The 19,523-nt window shown below is 39.4% G+C and overlaps 1 protein-coding gene across 2 annotated transcripts in view; it reads left to right on the top strand.

The window, feature by feature from the left end:
* METTL24 (methyltransferase like 24) overlaps positions 1-17,934 on the top strand; it is a 107,058-nt gene extending 89,124 nt beyond the window's left edge. For both annotated transcript variants that reach the window (XM_017497431.2, XM_037727443.1), the window contains one exon: positions 16,574-17,934. In XM_017497431.2, coding sequence (XP_017352920.1) covers positions 16,574-16,888 — 315 coding nt within the window. In that variant the 3' untranslated portion in view covers positions 16,889-17,934. The remainder of the gene's footprint in view (positions 1-16,573) is intronic.
* The last annotated feature ends 1,589 nt before the right edge of the window (positions 17,935-19,523 follow it).

The following is a 19,523-nucleotide window of genomic DNA, read 5'->3' as shown; positions in this document are numbered from 1 at the left end:
CCAAATCTAATGTTGAAATGTAATCCTCAATGTTGGAGGTGGGACCTGGTGTGAGGTGTTTGGATCATGGGGGTGGATCCCTAATGAATGTCTTGGTGCTGTCCTTGAAATAGTGAGTGAGTTCTCACTGAGCTCATGCAAGATCTGGTTGTTTAAAATAGTCGGAGGTCTACCCCCTTGCTCTCTCTTGTTCCCTCTCTTGCCATTTGACATGCCTGCTCCCCTTTCACCTTCCACCATGATTGTAAGCTTCCTGAGGTCCTCACAGAAACAGACGCCTGTGGCATGCTTGTACAACCGGCAGAACTGTGAGCCAAAATAAACCCCTTCTTTATAAATTACTAGCCTCAGGTATTTCTTTATAACCTAATACAGCTGGACACAAAAATAGCCTAATACAGCTGGACACAGAGCAAGTGCTTAATTAAAGTTAGCTATTGGTTGTGACATTATCAGTAGATACAAGATAAACAGATAAACGTCGTGTCTGTGGAATGGTGCATCCAAAGCAAATGTTAGGAACTTTTCAACAATATCTAGTGAGAGCCTACGAATGGTTATTTTTGCAAGTAAATTGTCGAAGCATTTTTATTAAGATGAAATGTTTATATCTATTCTATATCTGATATCTGGTATATTTGTTTGGTTATTATACAGGTGATATGAGTAAGTGATAGGTACTGATCTTTCTTTGTTTTTCCCCTCTCATTCTAATTGCTACATAAATTTAACAGGAAGTTCAAAACTTGTACTGCTTGAACTTTTTCTTGCAGGTTTTTCTTTTCTTATTTTCTGGCCTTTAGCCATACATCTGTTTATAGTTTGCTTTCACTTAATCCTTCCTTTTCTCTTAGACTGGGCCTTGTATATATTTGTTGATTATAAGCAGAGGTGACTTTACCATAAATTTAGTGAAACTCAAGCTTTGGGGCCTATCACTTGCATAGGCCACAGGCTCCTTCCAAAATCTTCACTTAATTTCATATTAGATATTTTAATTTTATATTTTAAAAAACAGGATCCCTCAAGTTAAATAAGCTTTAAGCCCCACAAAATCTGGATCTCCCTCAGTTATAATTTACATCTTTTTTTTTTCAGGTTAAAGACTTGACACATTTAACTTAAAATTGTCTAAAGTGAATGTTACTATGGGAGCTTTATGAGACTAAGGATATTTTAATTTTCTTGTTCTACTTGAGCTCCTGATTACATTTTGCTCTGTTTCTTCAAGAAAATAATCTATGCCTTCATTAAGAACCATTGGCTCGTCAAAATAATGTCAATGTCTGGCTTCTTAAGTATATTCTAGAATTTCAAATGTATAGAATAGATAAAAAGAGACCTAACTTTGTGAACATGCTGCCTCAAGCTGAGATTTTTCAGACTGAAGGAAGTGACCAGGTATGATTTTGCAACCCAATTTTGCTGTGCTTTGTAGTTTCAAGAGTAAGAGAGGAGGGGCAGTGCAGTGTGGTGGTCATGTGAACTGTCGCAGGAGAACTGCCATGATCCTGGAGCAAAAGAGGAGGAGGCAAGAAGGAAGGATGTAGGGAATCTAGTCAAAGAGTAGAGATCCCAGAATTAGAAAGTTGCTTACCAATTTGGCAGTGCTAAATAAGAATAGTAGACGTTTAGGTGGGAACTTTAACGTTCAAAAGACACAGATTGTTGGTCTACTGCACATCCACCAACCACTTCTTCACAAAAGCTTTGAACTCCCATTAATGTTTCCAACTTGGATATCACTCTATAAGTAGCCGAGAATACAAGAATATGTAGAATGTATTTCAGATTAGGTTGAGTTGCATTATAGATAACAGAAACGTTGTCTTCCTGCCAGGCACAGTGGCTCATACCTGTAATTGCAGCATTTTGGGAGGTTGAGATGGGAGGATGGCTTGAGGCCGGGAGTTCACAACCAGCTTGGGCAATATAATAAGACCCCATCTCTACAAAAATATTTTTAAAAAGAACCTGATGTGGTTGTATGGACCTGTAGTCCTGGCTACTCAGGAGGCTGAGGTAGGAGGATTGCTTGAGTTCAGGAGCTTGATATTGCAGTGAGCCATGACTGTACCAGCATACTCCAGCCTGGGTAGCAGAGCAAGACCCTGTCAACGAAGGAGAAGGAGGGGGAGGGAGGGGGAAGGGGAGGGGGAGGGAAGAGGAAGAAGAAGAAGAAAAAGGAGGAGGAGGAGAAGCAGCAGCAGCAGCAGCAGCAGCAGCAGCAGTGGAGGAAAGGAATAAAAAAGAAAATTTTTCTTCCTCCTTTTACATAAAAGAAGTCTGGAGGTAGTACAAATCTTGTATGGAGACTTCACAGTCATCAAGAACCCAAGCTCCATCTAGCTGTCTCCACCTCCACCCCTAGCATCTAATCCTTCTTCTTATGGGTCAGTATTGCTGCTGGAGCTGCTCACTCCAATTGAAATGATGGAGGAAGTACTAAATATAGCCTTTTTCTGTAAGGAAACTTTCTAGAAATCCCACATGACACTTTCACTTATACCTTATTGCTCAGATTTTAGTTACATGGCCAAACAGTTATAAAGAGACTAGAAAATATAGTCTATTGTCCAGACAGCATTGAGGTCAGCTAGAAGTCAGGGTTTTGTTGTTGAAGAAGAAGGAAGAATGGATACATGGGCAAGCAACTGCCCTGCCATCCTATATTTGCCTTTAAACTAGAGTATATGTTGCTATTTTCTTTATTTTATAAAATGCATTCCTCAGTACATTTCATAGGATCTGCATTTGTATTAATGTGCAAACTGGTATTGATCAGAAGTAAATTTAGAACATACCAGATTGTGCTTTTCTGGGCACTTATGGTGCAGAAAGATTCTTGGCAGAGATGGATATTACCCTCCAAAAGATATTGGGGAAAAAAGGGACTGTGCTTCTTTCTAAAATATTGTGGCTGTCTTTAAGGTTACCTCGCTACTCCTTAAGTTCTGAGCAAAATGAAGGCTTAGAATTGTAGACTTGCCTCAAGGCCGTGGTGTGCGTGTGTGTGTGTGTGTGTGTGTGTGTGTAAATGCATCTAAGAGTCAGAACACAGGAATGATGTTTGGGATGTGAAATCTCTGTACCAATAATTATTTTGTGATCTTGAGTATATCATTTGGCTTTATCTGTTAAATAAAGAGTTGGACCAGATTTTCACAAAGTTCCTACTGGCTCTAATCTTCCATAACCTAGAATCTGTGAGGTCCATTTAACCAGCCACCTATCCCCCATCCACCCATCTACCTCTCCATCTGGTTTGTTTGTCCACACATCCATTCATTCACCCACCCACACATCCATCTATCAAATATTTTTGAGCACCCAAGTCCCTATAGTGTGCTAGAGGCTAGGTATTCAAAAATAAATAAATATCAGGAATATAGTCCAGCATGAGGCATAAGGAATACATACCTCTTTGCCTCTTGTCAGATGAAAATGCAGTTGAAGAAATTGTTTTCAATTTCATCTGTTAATATACTGTATATAGATGGCTTTGGCAATCATGTTTGAGATACCTCTGTATATTTCCTGCACCTCTGAGCCACCTCCCAAAATATAGCTGCTGTGATTCACAGAAGGCACATTTTGATAGACAATCTTAATATTTTTTGGATTATGGACCTCGTGGAGAATGGGTGAAAATAATAACAGCTAACACTGATGGCACTCTTACTCTGTGTTAGGTACTGTGCATGGCGCTTCACATGCATTTCTTATTTAGCCTCAACGCAGCCCAGTGATATGGATGATATGGGCCCTGTTGTTTTCTTCTGAATCACTCAGAGGCTAACAACCTGCCTGAGAGTCAAGGCCCTCAGCCACTGCATTGTTCTTAGAAAAGTGCTTATATGCACAGACACAATTTTTTTTTGCATACAGTTCCAGAGAACATAAGCCTTGCTGAAACCTAGGCATGTGTTTAGGAAATTCCAGCATAATTAAGAAAGTAGCTGGTTAGGAAACTATCCTATACCTTCCAAGGCCAAAGATTACAAGTATGTGGATATTTTCTGCATCTGATCATGGGCTGAGGCTGAGAGTGTTGTGCACACATGCTGTGAAAAGCTCACCTCATGTCATCAGCCAAGGCCAGTGATTCTCAAAGTGCGTTCATTGTACAGCAGCATCACTGGCAGCTGGGCTCTTATTAGAAACACAAGTACTTAGGCCCCACTTCAGATCTATTGAGTGAGTGAGAAACAGTGTTTTTTAGGAGCCCTCCCAGTGATGCTGCTGTGTGTGATCCTCTAAGTAGCACGGTCCAATAGAACTTTGTGTGGTAATGTAGATGTCCTGTGGCTGCACTGTTTAGTATGGTAACCACTTGCCATATGTGGCTACTGAGCACTTGAAATGTGGCAGAGAAACTGTAATTTTAATTTGATTTAATTTTAATGAATTAATTAAAATTGAAATGGCCACATGTGGCAATCCTCTGCTGTACAGAGCAGCATCTCAGCGGCTTTCCTAAACATTCTGATGCCTGTCTGAACAATTCACTTCCTTGTACACACCTACAACAAAATAAAAAACTGAATGCCATTTGGAGAATTACATATTGATATTATTCATTTCCTTATTTCAGTGTTGATCTCATTTAACTAGAAAATGTATTTGAGATGAGAGCCTTGTAGTTTAATGCTAATGAAATATTCCATAAGATAAAACCAATTTGTATCTATTTCTACATCCTATTAGAACTTATGGTAAGTCATCCTTTTTCAGATTATTGTCCCTGCACTAGATCCTAAGAGTTTTAGAAAAACCCAACAATTCAAATTTCTTGATGAAATGCAGCCTGTACTTGAAGGGCCGTTGTGGTGCCCTGTATGCAGACAGAGGGGGAGATGACCAGCAGAAATTCTGGTGTTCCACATAAAGGAAGTGACATGAATAAAGAAACAGGGGCAGGAAGGTTAGTGGCATTTTGCAGAATAGCAAAGAATTACATTTAGCTAAGTGTCGTGTGCGTAAAGAGTTGAAAATCAAGAGTGTAACACAACATGTGTGCCCCGTGGAACAATGGAATTGATAACTACTGTCATTCCTAACTTCCAAACCTTGACCTCTCTTGTCTCCTCTCTTTCCATCAGTGAGTTCTGAAGCAAGGTGATCCTGGAGGTGGAGGGTGAAAGGCCAGGGGGAGGATGTTACAGAGGCAGAATAGCTGGCACTCATCTGATAGGATCTTGCACCTGCTGTGAGCCAGGACCTTTGATAGGAACTTGATACCCAAAGAGAGGTTAGATTCCTGGCATGAAGGAACTTACAGCCCAGTTGAGGGCATCAATCAATCAACACAAGAGTGACCATGCTACCTACTTCGCTAGAACTCTGCATGGGGCTCAGAAATGGAGGACATCAAGGTGACTCTGACAGGTCTAGTGTGAGCTTTTGTGCTGGGGTTAACTGTAGCACCGAGACTCATATCTTATATGACCCAGGAAGGAATGTTGAGACTTTGAGATTGATTAGTATGGGGTGACACTAAAGTCTGAGCTGAGGTTAGGCTCAGTGGTAAAAATAATTTCCTGTATATATTTTTTTCAAAGCTGCATTCTTTAGTCATGTGTGTGTGTGTTGTGTGTGTGTATGCACATATGTGTGTGCACTCACATCCCAAGACTTCTTAATGTTCTTTCATCTTCTCTCATTTCTGGCTTCTAACACTTGACCCCTATCACTGCTGATTCTTTATTTTAGTTTCTTTTCACTTATATTCTAGGATACACTTAAAACACAAGCAAAAACTAAATACCAAATGAGTTTCTTTTGTGTCCCTCTAAATTAGTGCTTGCCTTTTGCATTGGGGCTGTGTTTTTTGTGGCCTAAATCACATTGCTGGCCCCAGCATGCTCTGGGGTTGACCCAGTCCCACCATCTAAGGGCAAAGATTCTCCTACTGAACCCCAAGAACATGTCTTCCTGAAGAACATTTTACTTGGCTGTTTACTTGGTTATTTGTTTATACATCTATTCATTTAGGAATCATGTATAAATGTCTGAGTTTTATGTTCCATCTCCTTCCAGAAATAGTTGCAAAAAAGTTAACCAGGTGGTATAACTTTAAGGCATTGGATTCTGATCTTAAGGTCAGAGATTTGTTTTCAGCTGCCCAGGGAAGTAGGGTAGAAATGAAGGCATAAAAGCGGCTGCCTGGAGCTGTCCGTGGTTCTGCCATTGCCCTTCTGCCTGACTCTGCCCTTGGTCAGGTCCCTTGCTACCGCTTTGGCCTTGCCTATATTTGTGCTGCTTGGTTCCTGCTTGGTTCTTTGCTGTTGCCCAGGAATCACCCTGCTGACTCCTGATATTTTGGTTGGTCACCAGCTCACCCATCATCTGTCCCTGACTTGAGTTTCTGGGGCTGCGTATTCTATCACCTCACCCAACTCAGAAGATTCTTGCTCAGCAGCCTCCAATTGAATTCTTTCATCAAGCTGGATATCTGGCCAGAAAAGAAGAGTCTGTTTGTAAATGTTTTTCTCATTTCCTTTTTAATTCATTTGTAGAGTGTTGCTCCCTGCAGAGGTCATTGTTGTGAGATAATTATTAAGTAAAATTATTTTATTTTATGATTAGTTCAGAATTGGTCCCACATTATCTTAGAGTGACCCTTCATATTTCTCATAATCTATAGGGCAGACCTCATCTCTTTTTATTCGTAGCGATAGCAAAAATCTTGTACTGTTACATTTCTGCCAGTCGACAGTGATAATTGAAATTGATTTAGTGTGTTTAAAGTCTAAGGCTCTCAAAGAGACTTTTAATACTCTTGTTCACACTTACGAAGATTAATTTGTTCTATTTTTCTGCAACAACAAGATCCTCTTTCTAATGCATTTAACTTCTAGTTTTGTAGGTACAGATATGTCTTTCTTGAAGTAGACTTGACATGTAAAAGCCTAGATATATTTTATTATTAAATAACAACTTTTCACAATTAAACTAAAAAGTGAGAAGTTTTATTGATGTAATTATTTTAAAATTGCGATTGAATATTGACTCAAACTGTAATGCATATGGAGAATGACCATTGATTTGTTAAGGTGTTAGGGAATTGATGATAATTGAATTTTTTTATTTTTATTTTTTGAGACAGAGTCTCACTCTGTCACCCAGGCTGGAGTGCAGTGATGCAATCTTGGCTCACTGCAACCTCCATCTCCCTGGTTCAAGCAATTCCCCTGCCTCAGCCTCCCAAGTAGCTGGTATTACAGACACATGTCACCATACCTGGCTAATTTTTTTTGTATTTTTAGTAGAGATGGGGTTTCACCATCTTGGCCAGACTGGTCTCGTACTCCTGACCTCAGGCAATCCACCCACCTTGCCCTCCAAAAGTGCTGGGATTACAGGTGTAAGCCACTGCACCCAGCCTTCAATTATTTATTTATTAATTTATTTTATTTATTTATTTTTGAGACAGTCTTGCTCTGCTACCCAGGCTGGAGTGCAGTGGTGTGATTTCGGCTCACTGCAGCCTCTACCTTCCAGGTTCAAGTGATTCTCCTGCCTCAGCCTCCCAAGTAGCTGGGACTACAGGCACGTGCCACCATGTCCAACTAATTTTTATAGTTTTAGTAGAGACGGGATTTTGCCATGTTGCCCAGGCTGGTCTTGAACTCCTGGCCTCAAGTGATCTACCCGCTTCAGCCTCTCAAAGTGCTGAGATTACAGGTGTGAGTCACCATGCCTGTCTGATAATTCTATTTTTTAAAATATTCATAAATAATTAGATGATGTGGCCAAAAATAACAGCTCTTAAAATAGGAACTCAATTACAAAACTTAATTTCCACACTTCCTTTCAGAATTCTGTTTTACAAAATGAGAAATTTTGTAAAAGACATCTGTAAATGACTTATAGTATATGATTCTGGCCCCAAAACATTGAGGGAAGCAACTTAATTTTCAGGTCAATTAGAGCCTGAGTGTAAAGTCCCTCATTCTGGGTTAGGTGATTGATAAACTGCATAGTTAATATTGACATTTTATTGGTGTTACTTATGTAGATTTGGCTCTTAGTCAGGGATTTTGATTAATATAATGATCAGTTGTCTTCATAATTGATGGTAATTGCCAGTTTTATACTCTAATATGCATGTTCCAGGTGGAAAAAAATCTATATCCTTTTAAATATTTAATATAGAACAATAAATTAAACCATTTTAATCAAAATATTTTAAATAAAACGTAATATAAAGGCAGTTTAACATGCATTTAGTTAAAATGGATTGTTTTCTCTTCCTTTAAATCACACGCAGGTTTTTGTCTACTCTAGGGAATTGTTCAGACATGGAGGCATAGGGGGTTTAGGAATGCCCCCAAGTGTCATGTGGCTTCAGGATGAGGAAACCAGCAGGGTGCTGACCGGGCTGGTGGCAGCAGAGGAGGCTTTTATGGTTTCTCTACACTGGGTTCCCAGCTCCCAGCAGCACAACCTGCTTTGTCCTCAGTGTCCTAAGAGCCAGGGACAGGAAGGCTTTAGGACAATTAAAAGTTGTAAACCATACCCATTTTTTGCACCTGCTATCCTGCTTTTGGGGATTTATTCTAAGAAAATAACAGAACACACACACACAAACTTGGTTGCCCAACTTGTTGATCGCATCAGTTTGTAACTTTAATCACTTGGGAAAATATCTAAATGGCCACCAGAAGGAGGATTGATTAAATAAATTACCTTATTACAAAAGCTGTTAAAAATAAGTTATTGATAGAGGCTTTCGTATTTTTTTAAGCAGGAGAGCTCTTTTCCCAAGTGAAAATGTGTGAGGGATTCCAGATATATCAAGGAGATGAAAGGGGAGCTACTCTTGAATTGAGGTCTGAGCTTCATCCACTTGACATCTAATCCTCCTTCTGGGGACCTGCAATCACCTCCTTCAGATCCTGAAAGCTCTGAGGGATCCTGAGAATAAATTTTAGAGGAAAATTTATTGACATGGAAACATATTTATGGTCTGTTATGTTAAAAAACAGATTTGAAAACACAGGATAATTTCAATTTTGTAGAAAATGTGTGTGTGTTTGTTATGATCAGGTGTGTTCGAATCTGTCTCGTGAGTTTATATGATGATCTGTCTTGTGTGTGTTTATGGCAAAGAAAAATATTTGGGAGTTCAGAAGTAAACTGTTTCAAAATTCTGGATTATAGGTATTTTACTTCTTTTTTCTTTTTTCTTATCTATAATTTTAATTTTTAAATAATGACAATGTATTGCTTTTATAATAAAATATTTTTGGTTAAATGCATATTAATTTCTAAAACTCACAGCTTTGGAATATATAGTAGTTGATACAATTCAAATAACTTTTAGATTTTGAAAAAAAAAATTCATAAATAGCACTTAGTCTCCATTCTAGTTATCTATTACTGTGTAATCAATCAACCCCAAAGCTTAGCTTTTTAACCCAACAGTTGATCCTTTGATGCTCTCTCATAGTTTACATGGGGCAGAGTTTTGGGAAGGGCTTTGCTGGGTGCTTCTTGCTCGGGGTCTCTCATGCAGTTGAACCGAGATGAAGGCTGGAACAGCTGGGGGTTGCCCAGGCGTCTCTCTCTCTCTCTGTCTCTCTCTCTCTCTCTCTTTCTATTCACTCAGGGCCTCTTTATTGGTCTCTCTGCAAAGGCTAGTTTGGATTTTCTCATAGCAGGACAGCCTCAGGGCAGTCAGATACCTTTCTAGATGGCCAAAGTTTTAAAGAATGAATATACCCATGAGCAAGGTAGAAGGTGCATCACCTTTTACAGCCTAGGCTTGAATGTCACTTAGAATCACTTTTATCAAACTGTGTTAGTCAATCAATCATTCACAACTCATCACAACTCTGGGGGATGGGCTACATAATTTGTGATGCCCAGTGCAAAATAAAAATGAGGGGTCCCCCTTGTTTAAAACTAGTTAAGAATTTCAAGACAGTGACAGCAGAGCATTAAATCAAGCACAAAGCCTTTCTAGGCTTGGGGCCCTACATAGGTTGACTCCATGTCTCAGAGGTGGGAGTGTCTAGGCCATATGTAGAAAAGCATGTGAGATGGGAAATAATGGTGTTACATCTATGGAACATAATATCTACTACAGTCTCTGTGACTCACCTCCGATTAATTTGGTGGCTCACACTTGTACTACCTAAAACCAGAGTTAGCCATTAACTATAGAGGAGATACTGCAGGCTGCCATAATAGCATCAAGGATGTATTCTAAAAACACTTATGGAGATAGTGGTTACCTCTAAATAGAGCATAGCAAAATTACTTGTTTTAGATCTGTTTTGCCTAGAAGAAATTTATAGATTAAAGCCCTAATTCCCAGTGTGACTATATTTAGAGATAGGACCTTAAAGGAGGTGATTAAGGTTAAGTGGGACCCAAATCCAACAGGACTAGTGTCCTTGTAAGAAAAGGTAGAGACACCAGGAGTGCATGCAGAAAGGCCACGAGAGGACTCAGGGACAAGGCAGTCATCTGCAAGCCAAGGGGGGAAGACTTAGGAGAAACCAAACCCTTGATCTTGGGTTTCCAGCCTCCAAAGCTGGAGAAAATAAATTTCTGTTGTTTAAACCACCCAATCTGCTCTGGTTTAAATGTTTTTGTCTCCTCCAAAATTCCTGGTGAAACTGAATCCCAATGCAGCAGCTTTTGTTTTGTTTTGTTTTTTAAGGCGGAGTTTTGCTCTGTCTCCCAGGCTGGAGTACAGTGGCGCAGTCTTGGCTCACTGTAACCTCTGCCTCCAGGCTTCAAGCGATTCTCCTGCCTCAGCCTCCTGAGTAGCTGGGATTGCAGGAGTGTGACACCACGCCCAGCAAATTTTTGTATTTTTAGTAGAGATGGGGTTTCGCCACATTGGTTAGGCTGGTCTTAAACTCCTGACCTCAATTGATCCTCCCGCCTCGGCCTCCCAAAGTGCTGGGGTTACAAGCATGAGCCACTGCACCTGGCTCAATGCAGCAGTATTAAGAGGTGTGGCTTTTAGGATGCGTTTGATTCAGGAGGACTGTACCCACATGAATGGAATTAGGTGCCCTTATAAAAGGGCTTGATGGAGGGAGTTTGCCCCTTTTCTCCCCTTCCATCCTTTCTGCCAGGTGAGGATACTTAGGTGATGCCCTCCCAGAAGAACAGGTTCTCTCCATATACCAAACCTGCCAGCACCTTCCCAGCCTTTGGAATCGTACGATATAAATTTTTGTTCTTTATATATTACTCAGTCTAAGATACCTTGTTATAGTGGTGCAAGCACACCAAGACACAGACCAAGCAGACTAATACGGTATCTAACTTAGACTTACAAATATTTATTTTAGTTCTCCTATTTATTTTTTTCTTTGTTAGTCATCTTAATCCATTGAATATCCCAGGTTCTCTGTCAACTGTCAAGTCAAACCAAATCTAAAAACAGATGTCATGTTTTATTAATATTCCATCTTTAATAACATTCTGATGAATGAAGCCTTTATTATTCATTTTTCCTGGAGTATTAGTTGTGTCCAGTAAAGGTTCCTGTCCACTGTACTACTGTAGTTGATTTATGGATTTATATAAAGTAATATTGCTTTTAATTACTAGGGACAATTGTTTGTAAATTTAGCCATGAATAACTTCTCTTCCCCTCTCTGTGTATGCCACTTCTCCCCTCAAGGGCTAGATTGGAATTTGCCTTGACCAATGGAATGCAGTGGAAGTGATGTTTGTGACTCCCAGAGGGAGGCTTTACTTAAAAGGTGTTACAGCTTCCATGACTGCCCTCTTGCAGGCCGGCAAGCATGTCATAGAATCTTTGTAGTTTGTTTGTGAGCCCTCTTAAAGGGGAAAAGCGTCAGAACAGGAGCTGTAGATGTGAGGATATTAAGTAGTCATTCAGACCAGTTAATATCCTCACATCTACAGCTCCTGATCTGACCCTTTTATATAAGGAATGGGAGAGCACCAAAGACAAACTGCCCCTACTGGGCCTGGTTGTTTTTGCTGAGAAGGAACCAAGGAATGAAGTAGAGGGACTTCCAGGTGGTGGTTTCAACTGGCTTTGGAAACTTGTTGACCTGCCCTGGGTGTGGCACTTGGGAGGGCCAGAGCTGTTAGTGTTGGCTGATGTAAGGACTTATCCATTAGTCAGAATGATAACCGTAATTGTGTTAGATGGTTGCTGGCCCTTGGATCGCTAGAGCAGGGCGCTTTTCCTAACCATTGGCCCTGGGAATTGGCTACTAAACACATTGCAAAAGTCCTATTGCCAAAGCTACCCTAAACACTGTTATGAGTTGAATTTATGTCTCACCCAAATTAGTATGTTGAAATTCTAACCCTTAGTACCTCAAAATGTGACCTTATTTGGAAATAGTGTTGTTCCAGATATAATTAGTTAAAATGAGGTCATACTGGAGGAGGGTGGGCCCTATTCCAATCTGACTGATGTCCTTATAAAAAGAGGAAATTTGGACACATGGAGAGAACACCGTGTGAAGATGAAGGCAGAGACCAGGTGATGCAGGAGCCAAGGAATGCTGAAGATTGCTAGCAAGCCACCAGAAGCCAGGCAGGCGGCACAGAACACGTTCTCTCTCAGGGCTCTCAGAGGGATACTAAATCTTGGAATTCTAGTCTTCACAATGGTGAAACAATGCATTCTGTTATTTAAACCTCCCAGTCCGTGGTCTTTTATTATGGCAGTTGTTAGAAACGGATACAAGTACCCATGCCTCTTCCTCCCCTTTCCTCGAATCTCTGCAGTTCTGGGTAAATGATCACAGGGATGAACTTGTGCCTATGATAAGGAAGCTGCCAGATGGCATCAGGTAAATCTGATGCCAGTTAAAAATGAAAATTCTCATTTCTTCAAAAAGGTTTCTGAAAGTCAATTTATTGGATATTTCAGGTACAAACAAAAGGCGACAATTCTTGATAGGAGCTCCACTTTAATACATTGGAAATTATACCAAATAAGTTGTTTCATCTACTTTCTTTGAAACCTTTTTACCCAAGAATGTCTTCACTTATTCTAGAGTTTTCTGGGAGTTAACCTTCAGTTGTTTTTCTCCGGAAACCTGATTTATCCTAACTGTATTAGGATTGGCACTGGATTATTCCCATCTAATCATTTGTATGAGTTTTAGTGCCATAATTGTTGAAAGCTGATATTAGAATCTTTAAAGTGGCATATCCTATTCAGCAATGTTTAGTGCGTTATAATAAGAATAATATTGGATGCATTATGCAGTAATAATGGAGATCACATTTGCAAAACCATTGCAGTAATGGGACGTTCTAAAATGTGAGGAATAGAAAAAGCACACTGGGAGAGCAGGGCATGTTTTATTCACAGCCTTTTGGCTGCCTGTACTCTCAGGTCAGAAGGCAGAGAAGAGCTTCTGTGCTCCTCAGGGAGGCACCACACTGGGCTGCGTGATGTAGACCAACCTATGTAATTCTGATTGAAGTGGGGGATTTTCAGTCACTGGAATCTAAAGAGGGTGGGAGTGTTGTTGTGTTTGAAAATACTTTTTGCTCTTTGGAATAGATTAAAACTTTATAAATGAAAATTGGATTTTCAAAGAAAGCCTGTATTTGCTAAGATTTGGCCTAATGATTTGGTTCCCTTTGAGTTGCTTATAACTTCTGATTGATAGTTTATTTTTAAGATGTTTGGAATAAATATATAAAACATATTCCTTAAATATCACTAATAGAGTTTTTAGGTCAATTTAAAGCCAATGAACTTTACTCTGTCCCTTTAATATTTTGATGTATTCCTCACATTCAACATATGCAAACTCACAGAAGACCATGGTGAACATGAATCTGTAAGAAACCTAAGACATTCTTGGCTATGTGAATTGACACAACAAATAATTGGCTTTGAGTTTTAGATATTTTATTTACCAACTGGAAAATTTTATAAAATTTTGATTAAATATTTCCTTTGGCAGCTTAATTCCCCTTAATCCTAGAGTATTCTGTTTAAACCTGTCAAGATTAAACAAAGCTATGGACATGCCAGGGCAGCAGAGATGGAAGAAAGAGTTAATTTCTTTATTAATAATGTTTTATTTATTTATTTTCATTTTGTAGAGATGAGGTCTCACTATGTTGTCCAGGCTTGTCTTGAACTCCTGGACTCCAGTGATCTACCTGCTGGGATTACAGGCATGAGCCACTGCACCTGGGTAAATTTCACTGTGTCTGATTCACAAGAATTATTTTAACCTGGTGTGTGTTCATATGCAACCTGTCTTTGCTCGGTTTCTCTCATGAAAAAAGGTTTTGTTTTGTTTTCACTTTTTCTCTTTTGGTTTGTAACTATTGAACTGACAAGCTGCTTTATAGACACTCAGTCTTTCCTAAGGCACTCAGTATTCTCAGGGTATTACCATCACTTTTTCCTTGGTGGACCAGGAGGTACAATCCAAGGCAAGAATGTGAAACCATGTCTCACAGAGTCTCAGGCATCAGGAGAAAGCCCATTTTCTTATACCTGTTATATATAAATTCTGTGTACCTTCTCTTCCATTCAACTCTGAAATCACCCAAGGAGCATGTGTTAGGCTGTTCTTGTGTTACTATAAATAAATATCTAAGCCTGGGTAATTTATAAAGCAAAGAGGCTTACTTGGCTCATGGTTCTGCAGGCTGTACAGGAATCATGGTGCTGGTATCTGCTCCTGGCAAGGCCTCAGGGAGCTTACAATCATGGTAGAAGGCAAAGAGGCACCAGCCTATCAGATGGCAAGAGAGGGAAAAATAGAGGGGGCAGAGGTGCCACACTCTTTCTACACAACCAGATCTTACGTGAACTCAGAGCTAGAACTCACTTGCTAGCTCCAGGACAGCACCAAACCATTCATGAGGGACTCACCCCCATGACCCAAACAGCTTCTACCAGACACACCTCCAACATTGGAAATCATATTTCAAGATGGTATTTGGAGAGGACAGTCATCCAAACTAGATCAGAATGTTTCTGTGCACAGGGAGCCTCACATGAGCCTCATATGAGAAACATATCAAACAGACATGCAATGAGAGGGGAGAAAATGGGCAGCCTCCATCTTGGTGTTTATCTGTTTTTTCTAAACAGGCAAAGGTATTGCCACATTCCTGGGGCAGGATATTTCATGACTTCAGTCAGCAGCTTCCTGAAGGGCTGCTTAAGGTTCTGCTGTCCCATCTTGGGGCTACAGCCTTTGCTCTTTTGCAATGATTTCCTCCTGCCCCATGATTCCAGTTTATGTCTGCTGTCAGCTTTCCTCCGCATGGTAAAATTATCCCCCTTGAGAAGTGCTCTGCAAATGTAAGATGGCAATATTGATAACAACACTTTACTCACTGACCCATATTTGCTCTCCCGATAGCACCTTCTTTTCCAAACCCCAAACCTCTCTGGGACTCTGACTTACCCATTTTTTCTCTTGGGTATATTGGAAGAGGCAACATTATATAGGGGCTAAGAATGCAGGCTCTGTAGACAGACTCTGTTCAGAGTTCACCACTGCCTCTCTAGCCATGTGAGTGGCGATGGGTTCCTCAATGAGTTTGGTTTCCTAAACTTTAATTAGGGGTACTCACAGAATCACCTTTACTGCATCGTTGAGAGAATTAAATGGAGATTGCAAGGGGAAGCCCTCAGCGTGGCGTCAAGCACATATAACTACTTGGTAAAGATCAACTTTCATTGATTTCTGAAGGTGTTTAGGGTTCTGGTGTTCTAATGGATTTTTCGCACAGGCAGAAAAAGGGAGCTGATTCTCATAACTTCATTAATTGTAAAATATTGATCTTCCAATCCTCTTCTTTTATTCTGTTTCATTTGAATGTGAACTTGTGTTCACTAAATAGACAGGATGGTGTTGCTGCTTCTTTTTGTTTTAGAACACTATACTGGTATGTACATTTTAAAGAAATAATGGAATTATATATATATATATATATATATATATTTACAGTCCAATATTCAGATACTCAAGAACTTCTTACTTGGTATCCAGTCTTGATGAAGTTGGGGTGGGAGGATGAGGCCTACAAGATATTCCCTGCAAAGAGTGGCCATCTGTCACTTCCTTTCCATAGACACCTACTGTCAGGACTTGGCTGAGTTTCCTGGGGTGGCAGATAGTTTGTGGGGTGCACAGAGGTCTGTGATACACTCACTCTACCTTCTCCTCCTCAGGTATCCATTCCCATTGTGCAGAAAGCAAGAGGGTCTGTTGTGATTTTTGCCTGGCATTTCATCATTTGTATATTAACATATATTAACGTAATAGGCTCACACCTGTAGTCCCAGCCACTCAAGAGGCGGAGGCAGGAGGATTGTTTGAACCCAGAATTTTATACTAGCCTAGGCAACATATCGAGACCTCCATCTCTTAAAAACTAGAACAAAACCCAAAAACTCAAAACGTTTAATATGGAATGAGGTTAGAAATTCATGTTGTAAATGGCCAGTTGAAAACCACCCTCAACTCCAAATTTTAAAAATTCTGCTTCCTTCAGAGGTAGTTATAATGTGAAACTCCTGATATCAAGACAGTTTTACTAAATCTGCTAATCTCATTTGATTGCTTTGTTACAGATTGACGTTCTCAAGGCAGATCTGGAAAGTGCAGAATGGAAAGTTCTGGAAAATCTTATTCTGGAAGATGTTCTTGAGCAGATTGGACAGCTCATCTTTGAGATCCATCTCCACTGGCCTGGGTTTGAGGTCAGTGGCAGCGACAGTAGCGTCGTGCGGTTCTGGTACAGCCTTCTCAAAGAGTTAGAACAAAAGGATTTCAGGCTTTTTTACAGTTACAAAGATTTATCTAAACCTCAGCTATTCCTGAAGAAAGACATTTTCAATGCAAGTAGCTGTTATACTCTGAGTTGGGTGAACACAAGATGGAAATAGGATGCAGGATGTCATCAAGAGTGCAAGAAAATATTTGCAGAATGGAGCATGTCCACAATTCTAATCGTGAGTTCACTCATCCAGTCTCCTGCTAGCCCATGCCCTGCTTGAGGCAGGGAGTATGTTATTGTCTTTGCAGTACATGAAGCCTGGTGCTTGGCATGTGATAGGGGTACATTAATACTTGCTAAATAAATGAACACAGTCACCCGCATTTTCCCAGACTCTTCCTTCACCTTAACTTGGAAGATGATCCCCCACTCATCTCAGTTTTTCCTAAAATTCTCTATGTATCTATAATCTATGAATTCACCAACATTGAAATGAAATTATATAAATTTCTCATTTTTACTAGGTTGGTGAGATTTTTAAGTTTTTTGCCTACTGTTTAAAATAGGGCTTTAAATTTGAATTTGACTGTCCTTTTTCAAGGTTTTTCTTATTTACCTTGTCAATGATATTCTTTACAATCTTGTAGATTTCAGTCATACCTTCTCAGCCTTTGCTGAGGCCATGGTGTGGCTTTATAAGTAGCAATACTTCTGATTTCTGGGAACTCAATGCATTAAATTCTGTCACTGAGTTAAAGAGACTAGACTATTAAGAGCTTCAACTTGAAGGTGTAAATTCCAGTTTGAGACCAAGTCTGAAGGCAGGAGATCCATGGTCCAGCTTGAAGACAGCCAGACAGAGAATGAATTCTTCCTTACTCTGCCTTAGGTTCTATTCAGGCCTTCAACCAGTTGAATGAGGTCCACTCATATTGAGGTGAAGAATCTGCTTTATTCAGTCTACTGATTTAAATATTAATCTCATCTAGAAATATTCTCACAGATACACCTAGAATAATGTTTAATTAAAGATCTGGACACCCTTTAGTCCAGTTAAGTTGACACATAAAATTAACCATTATAGGTAGGTAGGTAGGTAGGTAGGTAAATAGATAGATAGATAGATAGATAGATAGATAGATAGATAGATAGATTTTCCTACTGGCATGTTTCGCCTTTTTCTTGACTCACATATTCTTTTTTCCATCTTGTTCTTTCAGTTAAAGGCCTTTAATGATTACTTTTTTCTGTCTTGTTCCTTCATTAAAGGCCTTTAATGATTACTTTATTATGAGTCCGTAGGTGATATGGTTTGGCTATGTCCCTAACCAAATTTCATCTTGAACTGTAGTTCCCATAATCCCTACGTGTTATGGGAGGGATCCTGTGGGAGGTAATTGAATCATTCCCTGATGCTATTCTCATGATACTGAGTAAGTTCTCATGAGATCTGATGGTTTTATAAGGGGCATCCCCCTTTACTTGGCTCTCATTCTTCTCCTTCCTGCTGCCATGTGAAGAAGAATGTGTTTGCTTCCCCTTCCGCCATGACTGTAAGTTTCCTGAGGCCCCAGCCATGCTAAACTGTGAGTCAATTAAATCTCTTTCCTTTATAAATTACTCAATCTCAGGTACATCTTCATAGCAGTGTGAGAATGGACTAATACAATGGGTTTATGCTTTTTAGATTTTACATATTAGAAAAAACACTTGCTTTTCATACCTGAATAAAATTTATTTGTGCACAGAAAAAAAAAGAACTTCAACTCAAGATGCTTTTCATACTCAACCTTAATTCCCCTTCACTTCCTATTAAACTAAGCACAGAGCAGAATCTGAGTGTCTTTGCTGTTGCCTCTTCTGCCTTCAAGCATGATTTTCCACCCACAGACTTGCCTATGCTGTCAAATCTTTTTTTAAAAATACATTATCTCTAATAATGTTAAGTGCATTTTTCTTTACTTCCAGTTGGCATTACTTACACAATTGTGGTCTGAGGACCTCGTCTCACTTTCCTAGGTTAGTTAGACAGTTTTTCAATAGCACCAAGCCTTTCTACATTAAAAATTAAGTGGAAAGTTTAGGTTCTCAGTGGTTCAAATGCTCTCTCTCATTACTAGTTACAGGATTAAACATGTGCATAATTTTCTAAAATCCTATTTCAAATAAATAGCATAAAAACCAAATTATTACCTTATTGTCAATTAAATATATTTTTGGCATTTTTATAAGCTGAGAGAGTATAAAACTGTATGTACATTGTTCAAAAATTGGGGGAGGCAGTAGAATACTGATTATTACTAGACTTTACCCCTTTTCCTAATTTTGTACTTCCTTCTATCCTCGACATTCCCCAGGTTGGCTCTTTGTTCCTTGAAGTGGTTTGAAAATGCCATTCCTCAACTGAGAAATCAAATTATATTAGACTAGGATGACCTTACTAGCTTAAGTTGAAAAGAGAACAGGACTTTCTGAGTTAGTTGTGATAATTTTAAAAAATATAGACATGAGGCTTTTATTTTAAAATTCATAGTCCGCCGATAAAAAGTTGTTGAGCTGAGAGGACTGGCTTGAGTAAGTGTGATCTGAAAAGGCAGTTAGTCATTTCAGTGTACAGAGGTATTTCAAATGTGCAGAAGGGTCCACACACACTCTAAATTTGTTTATACTGTTAGTTTATATGGTGTTGTCTCCAAAGCAAAGCTAACTTTACCCCACTTCCGTTTAGATTATATAACAGATTTATTTTCATAAAATTTTTGTATGCTGAAATATATAAACATTTTTATATATAAAGTGTAGAA

The sequence above is a fragment of the Cebus imitator genome, unplaced genomic scaffold (assembly GCF_001604975.1).
Source record: "Cebus imitator isolate Cc_AM_T3 unplaced genomic scaffold, Cebus_imitator-1.0 Scaffold231, whole genome shotgun sequence".
Lineage (NCBI taxonomy): Eukaryota > Metazoa > Chordata > Mammalia > Primates > Cebidae > Cebus > Cebus imitator.
This window is presented reverse-complemented; position numbering and strand designations above follow the sequence as displayed.